General features: G+C 40.0%; 1 protein-coding gene across 1 annotated transcript in view; it reads right to left on the bottom strand.

Annotated features, from left to right (window-relative positions):
* Positions 1–26207, bottom strand: part of FNDC3B (fibronectin type III domain containing 3B) — a 298122-nt gene that overhangs the window by 91109 nt on the left and 180806 nt on the right. Inside the window, exons 5-6 of the mRNA XM_026705754.2 lie at positions 24060–24303; positions 23131–23427 (exon numbers count right to left, since the gene is read on the bottom strand). Coding sequence (XP_026561539.2) covers positions 23131–23427; positions 24060–24303 — 541 coding nt within the window. The remainder of the gene's footprint in view (positions 1–23130; positions 23428–24059; positions 24304–26207) is intronic.

Raw genomic sequence — 26207 nt, 5'->3', positions numbered from 1 at the left:
TGTTGCCTTCCTTTTGTTCCACACACCCCACCAATCCTTTTTTATACACTCAATAATCTACTCTGCCAGTACCAGAAAACCACCTGTGGCAAATTCTGAAGCTCTGGCAGGAGGGTCTGAAGGAAAAGGGCAAAGTGCCTCTTCTGGATTCCAGAAACAAAAATATTTCCATTGCTAGAAAAATTAAATTGCACTGGAATTTAACCATGGATTTGTAACTCCTTTTCAAAGACATCAGAGTTGTTGGCTATCACCATATCATGTGGCTAAACTCTGAATGTTGGAAAGAATTGCTTTGTGTGTGTGTGTGGGTGTGTGTGTTGTGTGTGTGTGTCCTTTGGGTTTCACGTTATTAATGCCACAACTAAACAAGAACCAGATCCTGAATTTTAGAGGGGAAAGAAATCAACTCCTATGCATTGATAGAGTATTTTGCACTGTTTGAAAAAAAAAAAAAACCTCAGAAGAATTGTTTATAGTGCCATAAATAAAATTGTTGATTTATTTTACGTCAGCAAAATTCTAAGTTCTGCAGAGCAAAAGACAGAGTATATCTCTGCCTGTAATTTTTTACTGGTGTGAAATTTACTCTGCAGCTAACTAGCAAAATTGTCTTGTCCTATTGATACGTGAATCCAGATCAATGTCTACTTACATTCCAACAATCCAGCAGCTATTTTATCTTGGCTGCACAGAAACATACCAAGAAAACACAGGCTAATTACTAATTTGCTGATAGAGACCCTATCATAAGCACTAATATATTAACAACTCATATACTGGACATCGCCTTTCATGATGTGAGCCACTTTACGACTGCCATGACTTACAACTGTCATTTCCAGACTCAATGACTGTTGTAACTCAAGGACTACCTGTACATGGGAAGTGTTTCTAAGCTAAGTTGATTCTTTAGGGACGTGGTGGCTCAGTGGCTAAGATGCTGAGCTTGTTGATCAGAAAGGTCAGCAGTTCGGTGGTTTGAATCTCTATTGCCACGTACTGGAGTGAGCTCCCGTTACTTGTCCCAGCTTTTGCCAACCTAGCAGTTCGAAAGCATCTAAAAATGCAAGTAGAAAAATAGGGACCACTTTGGTGGGAAGGAAACAGTATTCCGTGTGCCTTCAGCGTTTAGTCATGCCGGTCACATGACCACAGAGACGTCTTCAGACAGCGCTGGCTCTTCAGCTTTGTAATGGAGATGAGCACTGCCCCCTAGATCCAGAAATGACTAGCACATATGTGCAAGGGGAACCTTTACCTTTACCTAATTTGAAGCTTTTTGATACGATGACTTATTAACAAGTAGAGGAACTATGGGGTAGGATTCAAATAAAATGATTTTTTTTTGCAGAAACTCATTCATTTCTAGAACATGGAACTTGCATCAAGTTTTCGCATGCGCTGCATTAAACCTCAGGGGTATGTATCATTCTAGCTATAACTATGATTGATCCAAACCATCTCCTCTCAGATTGCAATGTTCACTTTGCAAATTTCTGAACCAGTTTTTCCCCCCTGCAAGTCTGGCTTCTAAGAATCAACCTAGTTTCCAGGGGTTTCCACTGCTTCTACAAATAGAGGGAGAGGGATTCCTTCTTTTTTCCCATAACAACATTCTTTGTTATTACATCACCTTAGCTACCAGAAGAAGGAACTGAGTCATTCTTGACCTTTAAACCTGAACACATGGACCAGATTTTCTCTCTTTTGACTGCTTTGGAGCCTATTCAGCAATGAGATAAAACTAAAATGCCAAAGACCAATGAACATTTTCTTTCAGCTGTGGAAAATGCAGCAGGTTTTCTAACCCAACTCAACTCAATGATAACTAGTGTCTTTTAGTTCAAGCACACAGTAGGAATAAGACACAAAAACTGTAATTATTTTAGAGTAGTTTTCTTCCCTTAATTTCCTTTAGATGTGTTGGAACAAATATATCCTAAACTCCAGTCAAAAGCAGATAAAATTATTAATAAATATCTCTGGCTATTATAATCCTAAAACAACTTGACTACTGAGAAAACAAAACTGCAAATATGTCGGCTAGCAGAGAGTTACCAATACTTGGTGTCTATGGAGATTATCCCTCATCCAGGTCATGATTGTCCCAAAGGTGCTTTTTCAAGAGGCAACTGGCCTTTCTTTGTTTTTCCTTGAAGATGTTTTTCCTTGAAGACATTTTACATCCAAGAAGCTTCTTCTGTTCTGAACTGAAGAAGCTTCTTAAATGAGAAGCAAAACGTTTTCAAGGAAAAACAAAGTAAGACCAGTTGCCTTTTGAAAAAGCACTTTTGGGACTACTAATACTTAGGAACAGGATTGATAGGTATCCTTTGTTTTCAAAAAGTTATTCTGCATTTATATGAGAAGCACATATGGACCTCAGACTTCTATTTTTGACTCACTCTCTGGATTTAAAATGAACTGGCAAAATCAGACACCTTATCTCCTACCATGACTTTTTCCTATAATTCCACCAGGGCAAATTATGAGTCAGGGCAAGCACTGGAGCATAGCGATTTTGAATGCTACAGAGAGAGATGGTGGAGAAAGAGGATAGGTTGGACGGTGTTAACAATTCTCTGCCACCACTACATTTGTTGGCAATTTTTCAGAACTCACAATCAGGAGGCTGTGAGTTTGATCCTAGCTAGAGGCGGATATTTCTCTCTCTGGGCACAATGAGAATATATCTGCTGAATAAAGCTCCATGGTGACAGGAAGGGCATCCGGCCAGTAAACACTCAGTTCAATTCAGTTTCTCCGACTCAAGGGATTATGGGGCATTTAAAGAAAAGAAGATGGCTTGAAATTGCCCCATAGGAAGCTGGGTCCTGACAGTGGTTGGCATTACTGGAAAGGATTCAGAAGCCAAAGAAGGTGCTGCAACTGATGACCAAGTTGGAAGTGAAATAGTTTAAATAGGGCCAGGGATCAGATGTTTGGTGGCAGAAACAACAATTCTACATAGCAATTGCTAAGCACTGGAAGACTTTCTCCTAGAGATGCTACCAATCAGCTGTTTGGTGCTGGGTTGCAAAGTGCAGTTGGTAAAGCTGATGGGATCCTGGAGAAGAGATGGCAGAATTTAGGAGAAGCTGTTTTAGTGTGGTGGAGGGAGCAGGCAGCTGTATTTTGGTACTGATGATCAGAGGAAGATATGGGGTGATGGTGTCTTTAATCCTCAAAGAAACATGTTGTGAAAAAAAGACACCAGATTTTTGACTTTCTACCAGAAGTGAGTGGATCAATCTATTTTGAAACTATAGCAACTTCCATGGACCCATTCATAAGTCTTCTTTCTAATGCATACAACACTCCGTTTTTAAATGTCCACACATTTTTAAGACACAGCAAAATTCAAAGGCAACTTAAAGATGACAAAAGGATGGTTATGTTCAGCATAAGATCTTGGACATATGGTTGGCTATCTTACAAACTTAGGTCAAATTAAATTCGAAACCCTTTCTACTTTACTGTGCATTGTTAACATCATCCCACATAATTAGTTCTCTAAAAGTGAAGAGTATGCCTGTCAAGTAAGATTTCAACAAATATTTATAAACTCAAAGGGATTTCTACTGGGTTTGACAGAGTTTCCACTCACAAGCTCCTACAAAAAAGAAGAGATGGAGGAAATGGAGAAAGAGGAAAAAATAATCTTATTAGACCTTTTAATGGATCATTTGGTAATACAAATTATGTCTCGATATGGGATGTTGGGGAAGAGTGAATTTCATCATATACTTTTAAAAAGAAAGACAATAAGCAGTGAAGTTTGATCAACAGAGGCTATTGGTTTGCATACTATTAATTAATTCCACAGAAAACTACATAGTACTCTGGATGAGAAAGAGATTTGTAACCAAGGTAATTACATAATTTCTTGGAAAGTCATAAGAGTACCCTATATCCAGAATAAGTCATCATCTATTAAAAGAACAAGAGGAAAAGACTATAATGAAGCATTTGCAATAATACCTGAAGTTTTTCTCATTCATTCATAGCCATAAAGTTTTAAATTGAGTCTATTAATTTGACTTTAATTGGTTAGGCCCTAGGTCAGCATCCCATTTACAACTGGCATTGTGGATAAAGGTTTCACTCAAGGCTTAGCATTCACATGTTCATGGAAATTGTGGGTGCATGTTAGTATATATTCCTCCATTCAGTCCAAATATATGTGAAAGTTCAAAGGGTGGATCAAATGTAGCACTGATGTGTAATTCTACAAAGTAGATCCATCTTTTCTTATAATGAACCTGTTGTGCAGTTTCCTAACCCATCTTTGAAAATACAACTTTCTCCAACTTGGTGCTATTCTAGCAGAGCTGGACTTCCAATTTTCATATTGGCGATGTCAAAGTCCAAACCATGAGAAGGGAAAGTTGGTTGCGGGAAAAACATCATAATCCAATTTTCATTTAATTAGGTTTGGTTTTGTGTTATTGTCCATTTTTATAATTAACATGCCTTCAGGGAGAGGGGAATGATTTTGCACTCTAAGGCCTGGCTCTCAGTCGGTTTTCCAAGAGTTAAGATACCAATTTTGAAAAGACAGATTTCTAAAAGCAATGAAAGAGAAGCTAAAAGTTCAGACTAATCTCCTGGCTTCCCCATTCATCTACTTCAAGAGCCACTTGACTTTTATGGGGAGAAAAAGGGGAATTATTTCTGCAGCTTATTGGATGCAGACAAGGTAAACAGAAAGCCTTAGCCAAGTCTTGATGCAATACAAAAGAAAGCAACGTTGATTAATAATTTCTCAAAATTAGTCTTTCAACTCCGAACCATGTTAGAATGCAGCTAAAGTAATAAAAAGCTTGTTGCATAGCTAGATATTGTTTTAACCAAGCTTCAAAAAGTGAATTGAATTATGCAGCCAGGTAGCAGTAACTTAACTTCTAATTAAAAAAAGGAGAAGCTAATAGATATTGTGGCATTGTTTAAATTTTGGTTTACAGTTGAATGCAGCTTTGAAATGGCAAACATTCCATCTGCTCAGCAGCTGCGTACTCTAATCCCCTTTAATAACTTTGGCTTGTCCCCTGTAAGAATACAGAGTTCTTCAAACTCTTTGCATTCAACGGCAGAAATCTTTCTCCTTTCCTCTGCCTGTTTTTAAATAGATATTTCTGTTTCAGCAAATGCTATGTATGAACAACAGTGCTCTAGAGGCATCCTGGTGCTTACTGTACCAAACATCTACCTTTTTACAGAATTGTTGGAGCAAGACAGAGGTTAACTCTACACAAAGAGGGACCTGAAACAAATGACAAATATTGCTGGTACATGGACTGCAGAACCTCTAAAATAAGCCTCAGCTGAGGTTCCTTTTATGAAATAATGTCATTTATCAGGACCTAGGACTGTCTCTGCTTCTGTTTATATTGGTCACGGACACCATCACGCATGACCTGCAGCAGCATGCACCCTGGAATATGCTCAATGCCCATGATGGCAAACCTATGGCACGTGTGCCAGAGATGGCACGCAGAGCCCTCTCTTTGGGCACATGAGCCATTGCCCCAGCTCAGCCCTGCTGCTCATGTGTGTGTGCACCAGCTAGCTGGTCTTTGGGTCTCTGCCGTGCATGCACAGGAGTGGGGCACACACCCACAGGGGGTGAGGCACCAGCATGGCGAATGCATGCGCATACGTAAAGGACAGAGTTCGCATGCATGGGGTTACTGGGGGGTGTTACATGCACACATGTGGGGGGCGGGGCACATGCTTGGAACACACATGCGAATTGCATTTTGGGGATGCACATGCACTTTGGGCGCTTGGTGCTGAAAAGGTTAGCCATCACTGCTCTATGCTGCTGATGTTATCCTCACTTCCACCTCCAGAAGCGGACTACAGAAGCTAGTTCAAACATGGAATGATCGCCTTAACCATTTCGGACTCTGCCTTAACTTCAAGAAAACTGAGTATTTAGAAACTGTTACCACCCCTGAAACGCTTCAAATCAATGGAGAAAACCTAAAAAAGGTGGGCATTTTTCGGTATCTGGCATCCCATCTCCAAGGCATCAATGTCGAGGTGTGAGCAAGTGTGAATGTATCCTGGATGTGTTGGCGAGAATTCACTGGTGAATTATGTGACAGATAAATGCCAACCCATCTTAAACCTAAGATTTACAAGACAACCATCTGCCCTGTTGCACTGTATGACACTGAAGGCTGAGCAGCAACAACAGGGACCGAATGCTATCTCCATGCCATGGAAATGTGAATATTCCATTGGATATCGGGCATCTCCCCTCTTGACCCCATCACAAATTACACAGAAGGCTGGCTCCACTGGTATGGACACGTCCAGAGAGAAACACCTTCCATTGCCAAGACAGCCTACCAACTAGAAGTCAATGGCCAGCAATCTCACGGGCACCCAAAACAGAGATGGCAAGACGCCACCAACAAAGATATGCAAGCTGCGGGCCTGCGCCCTGGAGACGCACCTAACCTGTGCAAAGTGGCATTCAATGATACGAAAAGCGGATCCTGCATCTGCAGGAATCTGCTAGGAAAAAGATGATGATGATTTATCAGGACCTAGGAAGCACACCTTCTCTGTTGTGATGAATAATATCCCCCCAGGGATCTGTATGGGTCCTTTTCTGATAAATTCAAAAACCTGGCTACTCAGTTCCTGTAGGTTGTTTTTCATTGTTATATTTCCCCCGCTTCTGGGCATCGTAGGCCGGTTTCTTAATTTTACTGAATAGGAGAATAGTGGGGGTTGAAGTCCACCTCTCTTCCAGTTATCAAGGTTGAGAAACAATAGCACCGAGTGATGTGAGACAACTAATAATTGTAAAATATCAAAACCATAAAGGTACAACTTAGGGCCTGGAGATTTATAATAAGGGGCATTAAAAAGGAGACTATAAATAATGAAGTAAAATGTACATATGTATAACAATTGTAGTGCTAGATCGGTTGCAACATGATATATTCTTATAATTAAAATAAACAAATAAATTCAAAAAAAAATACTATTCAAGAAAGGACAGCCAGAACAGACTCCCTTTTAAAACAAAGCTACTGATGTACACTACTGTTCTAGAGAAGTGGAATTCTAGAATTGTGGTGCCATCACCACAATTTTATCTTTTAGTGAAAAGAGATTAAGTGAAAATGCAATTTCTTGACTACTGTACAGGCATACTCATGCAGCAGATTTAAAACAATTCAGAATACATAAGGAAGACTAACCCCGTAATTAAAAGTGTGGTGAAGCAGATTTCTTTCTGTTTTTTTTAAATGATTTCTTAAATTGCTTTTGCTATGCGGTTGCCGAGTTAGGGTATATAAGATGGGATCCATATAGGTTTTTCAAAATAAGTAAATTATCAAGTAATCTGCTTGTCAATTATTTTATTTCAAGCATTGCAACAGACGCCCTATTGCTTGGAATTTTTGCCTCGGGCACCCAATACCAAGGTCCTCCCGATATGTAATTTCAGCTGTTTATCAAAGACAACACTTAAGAGAAAGAGATGCAAGAATGCATCCTTGGCTGAGTGTCAACAAAAGTTCCCAGCCTAAAACTAGGCTGCATCTTTGAAGTATATTAAATGCAAATCATCCTTTTATGTGCAAAACTAGTGATTCATTTACATTACAGAACCTTCCCAAACTTATTCACTCCAGATTCTAAATTTCAACATGCTGTTCAGGCAATAAGTATTTTTTTCCTCCCTTTTTCATTTGGTCATCCATGACCATCTGTTTTCATTTTCCCAAGCCTCTCATTAAGGTGACTTGGCTCTTTTGCTTCCTGCTTGGAAACCGGTTGCTGATCAAGGCAAAATGTGATATTACATAATATTATACGCATGTGACAAGTCCAGCAAAATGTTCTTGTATGCAGAGTGTTTGCTGAATGTTAGTGCCACTGGATTTTCTGTCACGTTTACTTCTTTTTTACTTCCACTCTGCTCCCAAAATAATTACGCAGTACCCCACTACCATTAAACAGAAGTGTGGCAATTTAGGGGCAGATTAATTTCTTAACACATGCATACATGAATAGACAGACTTTTGCAAATCTCCCCCAGAGTTTAATGATACTTTCCTTTGGTTGTGTGGATCAATACCATTTTGGCTTCATAAGAAAATGAGCTCTTCACTGCACCGTTTATAATGGATCAGAGCAATTTAGAAATAATTGATGGTGTAAGTCAGGGGTGTCAAACTCAAGGCCCATGGGCTGGATTCTTAGATGCTTAGATCTGGCCTGCAGGGCTGCCCTAGAAACAGTGAAAGACCAGCCCGCAGTGCCTCTGCCAGTGAAAACAAGAGCTTGGGAGGGTTCTCACATGCTCTGGTTTCCCTGGCAAGAGGGTTGCAGGAGATTGTCATAGCCGGAAACGGGGCTTGGGAGCCCATTTTCACTGACAGAGTGCTTAGGCCACCTCAGGCACTCCCGACATGAGTGATGTCAGACTGGCCACGCACACTCTGGCCACGCCACACCCCAAACCCCCTGAGGTCAAACACAACCCTGATGCGGCCCTAATGAAATCGAGTTTGATACCCCTGGTGTAAGTGATAATCTGCAATGGGGAAAAAATACTGCTTCTCACCCCACCCCAAAAGAATCTATTTCTTTTTTTTTCAGGAGCTTCCTCCCTCCTCCTCCTCCCCCTCTTAAAAAAATAAACTGATTTCATATTAAATTTTAGGGTATTCTATGTTTAAAGATTGTGGTAAGGATATGATGGAAACCTGTAATGTATTAATAGTGTAAGTATTAAAGCATTCCACATGAATTAATTTAGTTACTCTCACAACAGCCCAGCTTCTATGTCAGTATTACTATCGCTATATTGCAGTTAGAAACAAATTGCTAAGAAAACAGTAGTTTGTCAGGTAATTAAATTCCTGGCAAACAAGCAACTGAATTCCATACTTTGACCCCTGAACCCTTACATTACACTAAATCAAAGCTTCAGTGGGGAAATATTTACGAGAAAGTTAAACAAATGGAATAAAGAATATTAAACTTGGACATTCTTTTTTCTGCATTAGAATGCACATAATCTTGCCTTAATCTTTATTCAGAAACCATACCCTCCAGGTTGGAGAACTGGCTGGGAAGAATGAATAACAGAATAACAGAGTTGGAAAAGACCTTGGAGGTCTTCTAGTCCAAGCCCTGCTCAAGCAGGATATCGTATACCATTCTGGACAAAAGGCTGTCCAATCTTTTCTTGAAATCTCCAGTGTTGGAACACCCACAATTTCTGGAGACAGGTTGTTCCACTGGTTTAGTGTTCTGTCAGGAAAAGTTCTCTTTAGTTCTAGGTTAAATCTCTCCTTGATTAGTTTCCATCCATTGTTTCTTGTCCTGCCTTCACATGCTTTGGAAAAATAGGTTGACCCCCTCTTCTTTGTGGCAGTCCCTCAAATATTGGAACATTGCTATCATATCAGCCCTAGTTCTTCTTTTCATTAAGGATCAACGTGCATCATTTATGTGCCACTTCAGAAAGCAAATTTTCAAATGTACTTATAAACCGTTCCCAGTATTAGGCCTAAAAAGCAAGGTCTGAATGCCACATCACTTTGCAAGTATAGACACGCTTGCCTGAGAATCAAGAACCAAGATGCTCCCTGTCAAGTATATATGCTTTGGGCTAAACTCAGATTTGATTCCCTTTCATCTGTTGTGTGACATGGTTCGTTGAATGGACATGAAATCTGGAGTTCTTAAGGTAACATTCTTGGGCTCTGCTATTCTTTGAAGGACATTATTATGGACCCTCAGTAACATGAAAGGAAAGGAGCAACTATCAATCTTGTTCCAATCTACATTAGGTCAGTTGAAAATAGGGAAGATTCTACACTGTCTCAATGAACTACAAATCCTGTATTTTAAGAATCCTTATTGGAGAATAAAGTGAGCCACAGAGTCATTCTTTATAAATGTGGTACAGATGGCCATGGCTAATGGAAATCTTATGGTGAACTTGGTTTGAACTCTGTTCAATTTAGTATGTCGTTTTTTATAAAATGGGGCAATGTGAACTATAAAAGTAGCCAACTCAAGAAAAGTTACTGAGTGGTTTATTATCAGGATTAGCAATAGAAGCTGAATATTTGAACAGCAGCCTAATGTTGGACCATGTGATCATGGAGGCGCTGCAAGAGTGTGAAAAACTTTTTTCAGTGTCATTATAACTTTGAATAAAGAATGATTTCAAGTCAATGATCACTTGTATTGCACATACAGTCTGCAAGAAACCTGACTTCAGAAAACAGCCACAAATTGGCACTCATCCTACCCAGTCAATTTAGTGATAAGTCACGTGTAACACCGAACCGTGCTGAAGTCCTCACATTTTAAAGTTGCCAACTTTGAAAAAACACTGGGCTATATTGAGAGTATCCTATTTGTATCCTGGCCACTCTCAGTATGCCTTCTTCCTAGATCTGCATTCACACTTTTTAAACTTTGATCCTTGATTTACATTTTCACAGCCCAGTACAGAACAGGTAATCCTCGACTTACAGAAAACTGACTCACATTTATGACAGTTCCAGTGTAGTGAGGTCATGTGATCCCCTTTTGCAACTTTCTGACAAGCAAAGTCAATGGGGAAACCAGATTCACTTAACACTCATGTCACTAAGAACTCTAGTGATTCAGTTAACAAACGAGGCGAGAAAAATGGAGCAAAACTCACTTAACACATTTTTCACTTCACATAAATTTTGGGCTAAATTGTGGCCGTAAGTTGAGGACTACCTGCATTGGTGACTCACTTGGTCTCAAAAACAGGAAAAATTAATGATGGAAATAAGGAGTATAAATTAAATTGATTTTGATAAATACAAATGTTCCATCTAAATACCCATGACACTCCCAGAACCGACTAGTATAATAAGCATGCTATTTGGATCAACATCCCATTGCTCTGTGACAAACATTTTGTGTAGGAGAACTGTAAAAACACTATTTTTTTGATTCAGGAGATGAAGCAACTGTGGGAAGTGAAGCTTTTTTTCTTAACAAGCGGTTAATTTCCTTATTGTACAAATGAACAATAATCTGGAAAAGTCCATAAAATGATTGTCAAACGTTCTATATTTTCATAAGCAACCTGCCTTTTAGATTATGAAATTCCTCTGATGCTCTTATGTTCAAATATTTACTTATTCTGCAAGCAGAATGCAATCCCAGAGCATTTCAGCACCAGCTATGTATAGGGATCCTGAAGCACCATTCCTCAGCTGCTTGTGTGGCAACAAGAGTGTTGTTGTTTGACAGTAACGTGCCTTCCAAAATCACATCGCAGAAGCTGGCTCTGCAGATTGCTTTGGAGATCCAGAAGGAGGCTGCCAGCTGCCATTTCATACAGATGTCAGCTAAACGGTGGACTTTTCTTTGCAAATGTCATATATATCATTTGAGCAATCCACACGCTGCAAAGTTTTGAAATTTTGTATTAAAAATGCTCTTATGCTTTATAACTGCCGCAGAAACTCCTCCTTGCATCCTAAACACATCAAGAATTTATCAAATACTTGTTAAGTCCCAGCCAATCCAACAGTCATAAATTTTCTTTGTTCGCTTTAAAATGTGATCTGTTTCTTTTGGGATTTTAGGTTTGTTACAAACTGTCTTAGTTACTGTTATAAACAATGGAGCAGCTGCCACGCAAGATCCTTATTCTCTATTGTTACTGGGACGCTCTTCCAATATTTGATTGTGAACCACAAAGCATTCTGAGCTCTGCTATTTCCCAATTACCTTTAAAACAACGTGGAAAAAAGTAAAATCTCCTTTTTGAGTCAAGCTTGACTTCTCACATCTCCATATAGTTTTCTTGGTAACAGTATAACTGTACTTTGCTATTTCCTTCTTCTAGGACAGGGTTGTCAAACTTGATTTCATTGAGGGCCACATCAAGGTTGTGTTTGATCTCAGGGGCAGTTGGGCATGCCCCCCCAAACTCCATTTTCACTGGCAGAGGGCTGCAGGAGATGTTGTGGTTCACCGGCAGCATGTGCAGATGGCAGCGGAATCGGACAGTGGGAAGGACCAGTCGAGGAGTCTGGGGAGGACTTGGATGAGGGTCCTGCGTCTGATGCAGAGATGGGGCCAAGACCATCTGGGAGTGGTGTGCTGGCTCCAGAGCCTCCAGAGTCTGGCAGAAGCGAGGCTGAGGAACAAGGGAAGCCTGTTCCCAGTGCACGTTGTGTGCAGAGCTGCCAGAAGGCAAGAGCAGCTGAGACAAAAGGGGCGACTCAGGAGTAAGGATTGGAGGTGACTGCCCCTCCCCTAAGGTATAAAGTAGAAGCAAAGGTACAGAAACCTTTGCAGGAAGCAAAGTCATTCACTCTGTTTGGATTAAACCCTGAAGCTCTGTGTGGACTTTGTACTTCGGTTGGTTTTTTTACAGTTAATTTGGCACTTTAGTTGTTGGCAGCAATTCAAAGGAAATAAGGTGGGTGCTTATCTCGAGGGACTGTTTGGCACACATTAAGGGCTGGGAATGAGCATAATTCCCAGCGTTGAAATAAAACAAGAGTTGTTTGGAGTAAGCATGTGCTTAATTATGGTCTCAGGAAGCCTTGGTCAGAACAGGAGGCTGTTGTGGCCAAAAACAGAGCCTGGGAGGGCTCCATTTTCATTGGTAGAGGCACCTTGGGCCAAGCCTTCACTGTTTCCAGGACGGACCTGCAAGGCAGATGTAAGCACCCTGCGGATCGGATCTGGCCCATGGGCCTCGAGTTTGACACCCCTGTTTTAGGATATATTTTTTTAAAATATTATTTTCTGGTGTAGCCTATAGCTTTGAGTTTTATTGTAGATCTCTTATCAGGGTCAGCCTGGCTTATTGTATCTGTCTTTTTGATCTCAGCCAAAGTCAGCTAGATATTGCTATCTAACTGGAAATGGCAAAGGTGGATCCTTTAAAAAAAAAAAAAAAAACAGCAAGAAAAGAAAAGAAAAATGGTACAAGTTACCTGAATCAAAATGATATTTTGTTCAAAGACAAAATAAAATTTTTAAAAAATCAAAATACCTTTGAAAGTCTCTTTCGTGGCTTTCTTGGGGGGTATTCAAACACTAGATAACCATCTATTGGAAATGCCACAGTTCTGGATTTCCTGCGTAATGTAGTCCTGGGGTGTCAAACTCACATCATCACAGCGACGTTAAGTGATGTATCGTGATTTTTCCCTCCTTTGCTAAACCGGGCATAGGCGTGCCCTTTGTGTGATGCATCCAGCCCACGGGCCGCAAGTTTGACACCCCTGATCTAGTCAGTTGGATTATTTAACTGCCTATCCAGCAATAATTATCTATTATCAACTCCTACCCTCAAAACAACACTATAGAGCACTGCACACCAGAACAACTAGACACAAGAACAGTTTCTTCCCGAATGCCATCACTCTGCTAAACAAATAATTCCCTCAACACTGTCAAACTATTTACTAAGTCTGCATTACTATTACTATTAACCCTCCCATCCTTCCTTTCACCCATCTCCTCCCACTTATGACTGTAATCTTGTTGCTTATATCCTAACGATTTTTATTGACTGTTTCCTAGTATGTTTGATTGCTTATTGCACCCTATGACTATTAAGTACCATATGATTCTTGACTCTTGATGAATGTATCTTTTCTTTTATGTACACTGAGAGCATATGCATCAAGACAAGTTCCTTGTGTGTCCAATCACACTTGGCTAATAAAGAATTATACTCTATTCTCTCAAAATCTTAATTATTCCAGCAATTAAAGGCTTTTAGTGTAATTCTCTGTAAACCAGTGCATTCAATTTGGGTGACCTTTGATGGTCATCTAATAACCATATCCTACTAAGAAGTGTGTTCAGGTGCAGTGGTAAGACTTCCCAAGCCCATTTAAAGGGAAGACAGCCAACCAACAATATTCTTTTCAAACCTTATTCCACATTTGGCTCTAGGTTTCAAATGAAGGGCCTCCATGGTGCAGAACCTTCCAATAAACTTTGGGAAAACCATATTTGGAGCCTTTGGTGGAAACATCTGCTTTAATTTTCTCCTTAAGGGTCTAGCGGGAATTTGCGCTGCAGAAATGAAGCCATTTATGAGTTTCCTTTTGTTGCAGTTTGAGTTGGGACCAAACTTGATATAACCTGCAAAGGGTATTAATGCTTGTCCAGAAAAATAAACACTCACACTATAGTCCCCCGCCCTCTTACACATACTAATCTGATCAAAGTTGCTTGCAATATTGAATATTTTTGCTTTTTTTTAAATTAAAAAGATAAAAAAGTATTGTCTGGCTGGCCCAGTGGATGGTCTAGAGACCCAACTTCACTCAATGTCTTGGTGCTTTTGGGTTCATCTTCTGCAGCTGTAAAGTCTGTAGAATTTCCCAGAAAATGGAGCTTCCAAACATCTTCTAGTCAGAGCCAGGAGAGAGAAAAACACATCCCCTTCTTTTAGTTGAAGAATTCTTGAACAAGTAAAATAGTTCCGTGAGGTCACCAAAGAACTCCTGACATACTCCTTTAAAGCACAGGACTCCCATACATGTTCACAGACAGGGGATCCTAATAATATATTTTATTTCCATATAACACTTTGCTGAGAAGAACAGAGAATAGCAATGACACTTAGACTTATATACTGCTTCACAGTGCTTTACAGCCCTCTCTAAGCGTGTTACAGAGTCAGCCTTTTGCCCCCACCAATCTGGCTCCTCATTTTACCGACTCCGGAAGGATGAAAGGCTGAGTCAACTTGAGCCTGATGAGATTCAAACCGCCAAATTGCAGTCAGCAGAAGTAGCCTGCAGTTCTGCACTCTAAGCATTGTGTCACCACCACTCAAAACAATTGCTTTCCCCTCATAACGTACAGGTGGCTCTCGACTTATGACCACAATTGAGCTTTGTGAAACAAAACAGTTAAGTGAATTTTCCCCAATTTTACTACCTTTCTTGCTCCAGTTGTTAAATGAATCACTGTACTTGTTAAGTTAGTAATACAGTTGTTAAGTGAATCAGGATTCCCCATGGACTTGGCTTCTTAGAAGGTCACAAAAGGTGAGCATATGACCCCAGAACCATGCAACTGTCATAAATCTGAGACAATTGCCAAACATCTGAATTTTGATCAAATGACTACAGGGATGCTGGAATGGTTGTAAGTGTGAAAAATGGTCATGTCACTTTTTTCAGTGCTGTTATAACTTTGAACAATCACTAAATGAACTGTTGTAAGTTAAGGACTACCTATATAACAGGGTTACCAAAAATGGAATAAAGAATTGTTTAAAAGTGTTGGCTCACCTTCTCAATTGGCATCTCATCACCACTGAAATTTCTAGTTGGAATTGTAATCTGTATCCTCAAACATATATGATGACGCTTGGTGCAAGATTATTGTGATCTTGATTTGGTGTAGTGGCTTTCATGAATACTTACAGGATCTCCATAGGGGCACAAAATAGACTCCCGAAGGGGCTAAATTTGTTTACCTCAAGCTCATTTAAATGCCCCCAACACATGACTAGAACTTTCCCCACACAATTGGTAAAATAAATACTCCATCCACACAGGATGGCTTTCTATATGTTCTACAAGATTGACATGCAATATGTGCCAACTCCTCAGCTCTTATACAAAGTTATTTTTGTCCCAAAACATTCCTTTATTAAAAGTTGAACATGACTACTCAGTTTGCAGTTGCCACACAATGGACAAGTTCTTTTCATCTCCTGCCATCTTCCTCTGAACCCTATTAGCCTGATGTTCTTCCATATCCCTTATTCTATTATTGCATTAACGGTGACTGCTATCCATTCTTTATCTAAACCTGTGCTAATTTTAGTCTTTCAGATACAATAGGGATGGCACCAACTAAGAAGTGCAATGATACAGTACTTCCAGAGACTGCTAATAAGTATTAGGCAATTTTACCACCTATTTTGATGTTAAAAATGTGTTCCATGCATATCCTCCCTCACTGCAAAAATCTGGGGGAATAAGGCCAGGGACTATATTACATAGCCAGGACACCTGAACAGATATCCTGAAGAATATCCACTTATCTAGAATTTGCAGAACTGATTCTTGGACTTTTTTTTTTAATCTATGTAAATATCCAGCTGTCCTAGAGGACAATTTTTCCTTTGACATATTCCTAGGAAAGCAATTGCTAGGTTGTTTTTTTTTTTTTTGCAATGCAGGTGCTAAGCTTGGATTAGTTGACATAGATGTGAGATGTCAATAGGTAAGCTAAATACTGGCAGTGGAATCAATTCAATGTTTTTAAAGTTCATGGGCAAATACACGAAGACAGGAAAGCAAAAGATGTTACTGTGCAGAGAAATTACCCTGAATTTAAGAAGTCATCCGGATGGATAGCTGCCCAGATTTCCTTCCTTAGAAAGCTGTGATTGGCAACTCTAGTTAAAGCCAATACTGGCCAATAAATATGTTTGTGTAGCACACATGTAGGTGTCAAAAGTCATATTTGAGAAAAGGGCAGAACCAGAACAATTTTTGAATTAATTGAACAAAGGAATTAAAATTAATTACCTCTTCAATAAGAAAGCTCATTTACAAAATCAAATGAACCCCATCTGTCTGTGCTAACAAATTCATTCTCACATACAAATGTACAAATACACACACACATTCTTTCTTGTGGGTGAAATAGCAAAGAATAAGGGGAAAAAATGAGGATTTATATAATTCCTGCATACATTTATAGAAAGGTAAGTTAAATTCTCATGCCAAGAGCTTAGTATATTTCTGCAGATAGCTACAAAATGAATCATTATGTCAAAGTGAAAGATATGGAATGGATAAAGGCTAAATGGAAAAGGGGTGGACAATTCTGTTTTCAGGCAGACTAGCAAAACAGAAAAGCTAGAGATTTAACAGAAAATTTCATCACAATATGGTTTTCTTTTTTAATATGGCTATAAAAATATTCAAACAGTGCACACAACCCAACAATAGAAATCATTTTAACAGCCTCATTGGAACCGTTGTTTCTGCAGAAATAGCATTTCTTATGCTTGAAACAGAAAAAAATCAAGTTTATGTAACTTTTTAAAATAAAAAAATATTTTGTTGTATTAGCAAGGATATAGACAACTACTGAGTGTGTACAGAAATGGGTATTAAAAGGGATGTGTATGAAACTTTTATTTAAAAAGAGTTGGTGTCATCTAATGGTTAAGGCACCAGGCAAGAAAATGGGAGACTGAGTTCAAGTTCCATTTAGCCATGAAAGCCAGCTGGGTAGCCTTGGGCCAGTCACTCTCAGCTCAATTCATCTTACAGGGTTGATATTGTTGAAGGAGGAAAGTGTGCTGTATATGTCTATGGAGATTCTCAGTCATCCAGATCATAGTTGTCCCAAGGATGCTTTTTCAAGAGGCAACTAGACTTTCTTGGGTTGTTTGTTGTGGTTTTTTTTTTTAACATTTCACTTCTCATCCAAGAAGCTTCTTCAGCTCTGACTGGATGGTGGGGAATGGAAGGAGTTATACTCCTTGCAGACAGCTGGACGTTTGCATTCTTTTAGAGGGTCGTTGAAATTCTTGGAGGTTTTTCTGTGTCTTCAGGATCACCCGAGTAGTGCAAATGGGTGTGGAACTAATCACATGATCCTGATGATACAGATAAACCTTCAAGTGGCCTCAATGACTATAAAGGAATGCAAATGACCAGCTGTCTGCAAGGAGTATAAATCCTTCCAGTGTTATTTGTTATTTGTAAAAATAATAAAGGCGGGGTACTAAGTTGGTCAGATCCTTTGTTCATCCAGAAGCCGGTTTTATAGGCACAAGCTCAGCTCAAACAACTGAAGTTAAAGTTCCTTGCTGAATTTAACAGATGTGGCCAGCTGATTGGAAGACAGGACAGATAAGCCCCCATAGTTTTATCATGCAGGGCATTCACCATGGGAAACAAAAATACTGAGCTTGGGAAAAAGCTGACTGCAACTACGCACCTGGAGAAAATGGGCCAGGACAAACATAGCATTGTAACTCTACTAAAGTGTTGTCCGATTCTGTCTTCTGACACCTGAAGCCCTTATCTCAAGTGCACATTCAGACTCAGGCTACATTTGCCTACAGAAGCACAAGAGTTACCAAACAAACCAGGGAACCCCTTTTCAACCACTGCATTTACCCCTTGACATAAATTACTTCAGTGGTTGGAATCCAAGACACTTGAAGGGTGGCAGTATGAAAAAGGCTGCTGTTCACCATGTAGTTTGCTTTGTCTGGAAAGGGGAAGGTATCTTGTGCTGGCAAGAAAGTCTCCAGGTAATTTTTCTTATCACACCTGAAGATGAAGTGGGTGTAGATCTAAGAGGTGATGAAAAGTACAAGCACATACACACATGCAGATCATAGATGAACTTTTGTTGCAAGCCTCAACTTGGTTTTGCTCAATTGTCTCTCATAAAGGAGAATATTTGTAGCTCAGGGTTGAAATGAGGGCTTCTTGGTGCTCTCTGAGCTTGGCTGCTTTCTTGCAGATGTCTCTTGCAGAAGTTTCATGACCAAAACTAGGTAACATCATCTGGGCACTGATGATGTTACCTAGTTTTGGTAATGAAACATCTGCGAGAAAGCAACCAAGCTCAGAGAGTACCAAGGACTCAATCTCCCCCCCTCTCCCTCCCTCCCTCTCTCTCTCTGCAAAAGGATTGTATTCTGCAACTGAGATACTCTGAATCAATGAAGATTTGCACACACTATTGTGCAAATAGTCTACTACTATTTAGGGTTTGTCAATTTCAAAAGCAATCCCCAAAACTCAAAAGAGAGCTTTACTGGCACTCAGAAACAGCAGTATTCATCTGATGATAGTTTAGAGGACAGGCAACTCACAAGGACTGATGTGACTGTAAGTCATTCTTACTGAGTGTCTTCCAAAGTACATTGGTACTAATTTTAGCTGCCATACAACATGGTCAGAATTTAAATTGCATATCACAGCTGGTTTGAAAAAAAAAGGGTATTATTTGATAGCTACTACCTGTGCTTGTTTATGAACGTGTTCAGACATCACCAGACTTTACTCAGTCAGCTTACTCTAGCAATTAAACTAAATCGATTTTCTTCTTGCCTGGGTTCAGCCCTTTATCCTCAGCCTTCCAAAATGTTTTGACAGTCAAAACAGCCATTGCAATTCATTATTTTATAGCTTTACAAACATTATAAACATTTTTTTATAAGGTAGGGACAAAAGCCAGTAGAGTTTGGTTCCAACATAGATGCAATGGAACACAGGAAACTCCTTATTCTGTTTATCCAACTAGCTACTACCTGTTCCAGCCTTCCCCGTCCCCCCCAATGCCCTCCAAATATGCTGAGATGCTAGAATTCCCAGCTGAAAAATTCTTGGAAATTATAATCCCTACACATCAGCAAGTTCCTGAAGTGAGACAAGTAAGTTTACTTTGCCTGGCAAAAGGATCTCCAGTAGAATTTTTTTCCCTCATTCAATTGCTTTCTGACCTTTTTCTCTGAATAAGCCAAGGAACAAATACAAGACTGTCTGTATACAAAGAACTCTGTCATAGAAGTACAATGCCCCCAATTAGCAGGATGGTGACTGGAGACTTCCTATGACCAATTTTCTACATCAGGCATTCACCCTGACAGCAAGCTTATTTCAGAATACTAAGACGAGCAACCAGAACAACAAACCAGCCTTTGGGTCGATTTTTCAAGATGCTTAGAGCTACATGGCAGCATATGCTGAGCTCTTGTGTCTGATGTGGCTCTAAAAATAAGACCTAGCAACCAGGTCCCTTTATGTGGGATGAAGAATGATTGCAATGGGCAAAAAGGAGCCAATCAAAGCAGACAGTAAGAATAAATAATCTGGAAGAAGGATGAAAAAGTCAAGGAAGAAACCAGAATGACCCTGCAAAGTTCTTTTAAGTGAAACATGCAGGTAGTTCTCAATTCAAAACCATTCATTTCTGGCTATATGAAGTTACAATGGCACTGAAAAAAAAAAGATTTATGATGGCCTTTCACACATACGGCCATTGCAGCATCCCCATAGTCACATGATCAAAATTCGGCAGCTTGGCAACTGACTCATATTTATGATGGTTGCAGTGTCCCAGGGTCATGTGATTTCCTTTTTGTGACTTTCCAACAAGCAGAGTCAATGGGGAAGCCAGATTCACTAAACAACCTTGCTAGTAACTTAACAACTCTTGTTTGGTTCTGCAACCCAACAGGACAGACACAGACTTCAGAGGAGAATTAGGACTGCAGAAAAAACAATGACTACCAATCTGCCTTCCATTAAGGACCTGTATACTGCACGAGTCAAAAAGAGGGCTGTGAAAATACCTACAGACCCCTCACATCCCAGACATAAACTGTTTCAACCCCTTCCCTCAAAATGAGAACACACCAGAACAACTAGACACAAGGACAGTTTTTCCCTGAATGCCATCATTCTGCTAAACAAATAATTCCCTCAGATACAGATAATTAGAGTTGGAAGGGACCTTGTAGGTCACCTAGTCCAATCCCCCACCCAAGCGAGAGACCCTACACCATTTCTGACAAATGGTAGTCCAATCTCTTCTTAAAAGTCTCAAGTGATGACACTCCCACAACTTGTTCTGACCCAACCGGGTTCCCAAACAGCAAACACAGACAAAGGCAGCAGCCCCCACCTTTTAAGGTTTAATAACGAATTATGTTCTGAAGGCTGCTTTCCACTAATTAGCTCTGACAAGAAAGAGCCTTGCTAAGTTGTTTGTCAAGCCTACCAAAAATCCAGAGATAAGAACTAATTTATAAAATTCTCCAAACACAAACTAAGATGTCCACCAGTTGAGTTTAAGAGCTTCTTTGCTGTCTGCAAAGAACACTTTTCCAAACCTGGCTTTTATCCTCTTGAGGGAGGGGCCATTACTTTGCAGCCTTACTCCCAAGTCGCCTGTACTGCTGTAATTGTTTTTTCCTCCAAGTAATCCTTTGTGCACGTGCACTTGGCACAGGCTCCTTGGGAACCTCCTCGTCACTGCTGCCAACCCCCACAATCTCTGAAGGCAGCACTCCACTTCCTGATGGCCCTGGCCCCTCATCAGAGTCCTCGCTCTTCTCAGCCATCTGCACCTGCTGCCAGCTAACCACAACACAACTTCCGAGGGCAAAAGCTGTTCCATTGGTTGATTGTTCTCACTGCCAGAAAGTTTCTCCTTATTTCCAGGTTAAATCTCTCCTTGTTCAATTTCCATCCATTATTCCTTGTCTGGCCTTCAGGTGCTTTAGAAAATAGCTTGACCCCTTCCTCTCTGTGGCAGCCCCTCAAATATTGGAAGACTGCTATCATGTCTTCCCTGGTCCTTCTCTTCACTAGACTAGCCATGCCCAATTTCTGTCACCATTCAAACTGTCCAACTATTTACTAAGTCTCCATTACTATTACTGTTAATCTTCTCAACACTCCTTATCACACACCCACTCCCACTTGTGTCTGTATGACTGTAACTTTGTTGCTTGTATCCTTATGATTTATATTAACTGTTTCCTAGTATGATTTGATTGCCTATTTGTACCCTATGACTATTATTAAGTGTTGTACCTTATGATTCTTGACGAATGTTATCTTTTCTTTTTATGTACACTGAGACCATATGCACCAAGACAAATTTCTTGTCTGTCTAATCACACTTGGCTAATCAAGAATTCATTCATTCATTCATTCAACAACTTTACAATTGCAGCAAGACAAGTTGCAAAATGGGGAAAACTTCAATTAAGAACAGTCTTACTGAACAATGGAAATGTTGGGTTCCATTGTGATTCTATGTTGACGGCTACTGGACTTATAAAATGAGCATCGCCTAATATTTAAAAAACCAACATGTATGTTTTCAGTTAATTTCTTTTAGCATAAACTAGGAATTGATTGAAATATCACTCCATATCTACTTAAAAAGGCTCACTGAATGTGATAGGACTTAGAATAAGCACATTGACTGACAAGCTAAGTTATGAAGCAAGAATGGTAGCAATCACTTTTGAGCTGTTTTCAATATGTAGTCTAATATACATCAACTCAGAAGATGAAATTCCATGGAAGTTAGTCCCAGGTTGGGAAACATAAAATTGCAGCCTAAAAGAACAAGAATAAATATAGCAAGTCTGCTGTCTGCATGGTTTTAACTTAGAAATGTTTGCTAAAATGAGTAAGATATAAGAACAGCTGGTGAGACCTGCCTTGTGCTTTTATGTGAAATAACTCAAGCAAAGACCTTAAGCAAACAATGGATTCTTCTTTCTTTTGAAAACTTGGAAGTTCTAAGAAACTCACATATATATGATCTATCTATCTATCTATCTATCTATCTATCTATCTATCTATCTATCTATCTATCTATCTATCGTATGTATGGTATTCAGCTTTGTTTGGGTATTTTCCCAGGTCATTATAGTTGTGCTTTTAAAGTTGTAGCAACGTTTCGGCAGAATCTCATCTGCCATCATCAGGCTTCTGTATTGTGTTAATCTGTGTAGAAGCCTGATGATGGCAGATGAGATTCTGCCAAAATGTTGCTACAACTTTAAAAGCACAACTATAATGATGTGGGAAAATACCCGAACAAAGCTGAATACCATACATGTAAGTACCCACGAAAACTTAAGAATATATATTCTGCACTCTTTTCTGCACAAATAGGCTGAAAAACAGCTTCTATCTCAGAGCAGTAACTATATTGAATTCTACTGTATAGTGCAATATTAATGCAATATTGGGAGTATTCAATTCAATTGCATAGAATGTGAAGTAGGTGTGTTTATAGTGTTCTTATGTATAATGTACACTGAAGATGGCATTTAATTTCATTGTACAAGGTATAATGACAATAAACTACTACTACTACTACTACTACTACTACTACTACTACATGGTGTGAGTCCCTTATAATTATTGTATTTTTCTCCTAAGTTGTTTCCAGAAATTTGAAATGATAGGAAGAAATGCAAGGAAGGAAGGAAGGAAGGAAGGAAGGAAGGAAGGAAGGAAGGAAGGAAGGAAGGAAGGAAGGAAGGCAAAAAAGAAAGAAAGAAAAAGAAAAGAAAGGAGAACCCAAAGTAGCTAACTTTACCATGCAAATCCTGTTCATTGGTCTTGGGGCTGCTTCTTGCTCTGCGTTCTGCCTTTTTGATGACTGGCATCCCTGCTCCACTTATGCCTCCGATGCCTCCTGCCCCATTGGCAGCCCCGTTTTGAGTCTTGAAGGTACCATTGTAGACTGTCGTACATGCTGGATGGCTCTTGTAGATGGCTGGAGGGCTGTTCAAGCGGTTCTGGCGATCAATTTGTCTGTCTTTGATTTTTTTGTGCTGCGGTTTGTTGTATTGATCTTCCCTGGTTATGTAACTTGACATTCCATATATGATTTCTGAAATGAAACCAGATAAGGGAGGATACAGTTCAGGTTCCAATGCAAATGCCACCTGTGTTACAGCTGGTCCTCGACTTATGACCACAAGCGAGCCCAATATTTCTGTCACTAAGTGACACACTTATTACATGAGGCTTGCTCCATTTTATAGTCACCGTTGCTAAGGGAATCACTGCAGTTGTTAAATTAGCCACATGGCTGTTGAGTGAATCTTGGCTTCCCTGTTGAGTTTGCTTGTCAGAAGGTCGCAAAAGGTGACCACATGACCCAGCACACTGCAACCATCACTAATATTGGCAACCAATTGCAGTCTCCTGGTGTGTCACATGATTGCCACTTGTGACCTTCCCACCTGGCTTCCAACCAATGAAGTCAGTGGGTGAAGCTTAATAACTTCCCAATTCACTTAAAAACCACAGCAAGTTGTTCCATAACTGCGACAGAAAAAAAAAAGAGCAGAAAAATCCGACATGACTCCCTGAACACCTGCCTTCTTTAACAATGAAAATATTGATCCCCGGTTGTGGCTGTTAAGTCGAGGGCGGCTTGTTGCCCGTCCTGTTTTCAACCATTAAGGCAGCGCAGCAAAACACGTCCCCTAGATTTGCAAAGTTTACAGTTGAGTTTACCTTGCTCTCCATAAATGGTAGGCGGAAGATGATGCTGAGGAAAAAACTGAGGTGGTATATCTCCAGGCCCGGTAACAGGCGGGTAGAAAGCTGTATGAGAGTTATGAATGAAATGAGGATGATGAGTGAGGTACGGTGGTAAGTGATGCGTTGGAGAAATGGCAGAAGGATAGCTAGCAGGATAGCACTCTGGAGACTGAGGCGTGACGACCACTCTTCGAACGCCCGTGCTGTCTTCTAATACCTGCAAAGGAAAGGCAGCCGGATGAATAAAATTAGCATAATTATTTTTTGCCTGAAATAATAACAGCAATGTGTCATTCCTTTCCTTCCATTCAATAAACAGAAAAGCCTTTTCTTTTTTTTTAGGGTAAGAAAGATCATCTCTATCTAAGAAAGTCCCGATGCCAGAAAGTTCCATGATAACAGCTCACTCACAGCAGACATTCAGGCAGCCATCCTAATTATAGCAAGGCATTTTGTAATTGCTTTAACAATGAGAATTTGAATGGAGATCAAAGGAGCACCGGCGTCCACATAAGTTACTTGTCCCTTTAAAGGGCACATTTTGTTTTTGTATGGATTCAAATGCCAACGTAAAGGACTGGGTGAATACCAACAAGGGCCTTTTGTTCAATATTATTTGTGGAGTTTGATGATAGACAGAAAAGGCAAGGAGTTCAAAAACTAAGGAAATCAGACGTGTGGGAAGTCAAGACTCAACAGCCAAAGTAGACATTGTGCCTTTTGTGGTTTATATCATTGTACGGAGCATATTTCCTATAAAGGTCCAATTGGTGTGGAGCTGCAGCCAAACTGCAGTTGCAGTGTACAGCGGCAGCCAAAAAAGGCAATGCAATCCTAAATTGTATTAACAGAGGGATACAATCAAGATCAAGTGAGGTACTAATACCATTCTACAAAGCCTAAGTAAGACCACACCTAGAATACTGTATCCAGTTTTGGTCACCACATTATAAAAAAGATGTTCAGACTCTGGAAAAAGTGCAGAGAAGAGAACAAAGACGATTAGGGGACTGGAGACTAAAACACATGAAGAACAGTTACAGGAACTGGGTTTGGCTAGTCTAGTAAAGAGAAGGACCAGGGGAGACATGATAGCAGTCTTCCAATATTTGAGAGGCTGCCATAGAGAGGAAGGGGTCAAGCTATTTTCTAAAGCACCCAAAGGCCAGACAAGGAATAATAGATGGAAACTGATCAGGGAGAGATTCAACCTAGAAATAAGGAGAAATTTTCTGACAGTGAGAACAATCAACCAATGGAACAGCAGTTGTGGGAGCTTCATCACTGGAGATTGGACTGCCATTTGTCAGAAATGGTGTAGGGTCTCCTGCTTGGGCTGGGGGTTGGACTATATAAGGTCCCTTCCAATGATGTTAACCTGTTTTTTAAAAACCTAGTTCAAAATGCAGTGGCCTGCATGCTTTTATGCAGACCCAGATGTGCATAGGTGTCCTCTCTCCAGAGGGAGCTGCATTGGCTGCAGATCTGCTTCTGGGTACAATTCAAGGTGCTGATTGTCACCTTCAAAGCCCTACAGGGCTTGGGATCAGGTTATCTGAGCATCTTGATCATCTTTTTCTAGTCATATCTACCTAACTCACCAGAGTGGGGAGACAGGGAATTTGCAAATGCCTTCTCCTAAAGGAGGTAAATATGGCAGGACCCAAAAGAAAGGCCTTCCCAGTGGTGACTCCTTCCCTTTGGAACATCATCCCTGAGGAAATTAGATACTCCTTCATAAGGCCTGGTTTTGCCAACAGGCCAGAGTGGAATGGCGCTCATCTTGTGGCTTGTCTGATTAATTGTTGGTGCTGATGGATGAAAGTTATTGTTTTATGGCTCGTATACTTTTGTAAGCCACCCAGAATCATTGATAGGGAGCGGTCATACAAATTGTATTGAATAAATAAATACATTTGGATGGCTTGCTGGTTTTAAAAGCTAAAGGGCAAGAAGAATTTGTTTCTAACATCCATGGATTGCGTCTAAATGTCTGTATTGTCCACAGATTGTTCTCCAAGATGGCGGAGCTGGAGGCCCAGTTCTGAATCAAGTGATTAGAAAAGTTCACGAGAGAAAAAGGGATGAGAGGAAGACAATCAAACTCACTGAGGGTCTATT

The sequence above is a fragment of the Pseudonaja textilis genome, chromosome 4 (assembly GCF_049901715.1).
Source record: "Pseudonaja textilis isolate UNSWEBS1 chromosome 4, rPseTex1.2, whole genome shotgun sequence".
NCBI lineage: Eukaryota > Metazoa > Chordata > Lepidosauria > Squamata > Elapidae > Pseudonaja > Pseudonaja textilis.
Note: the sequence above shows the minus strand (reverse complement) of the source record. Positions and strands in the feature narration are given on the sequence as shown.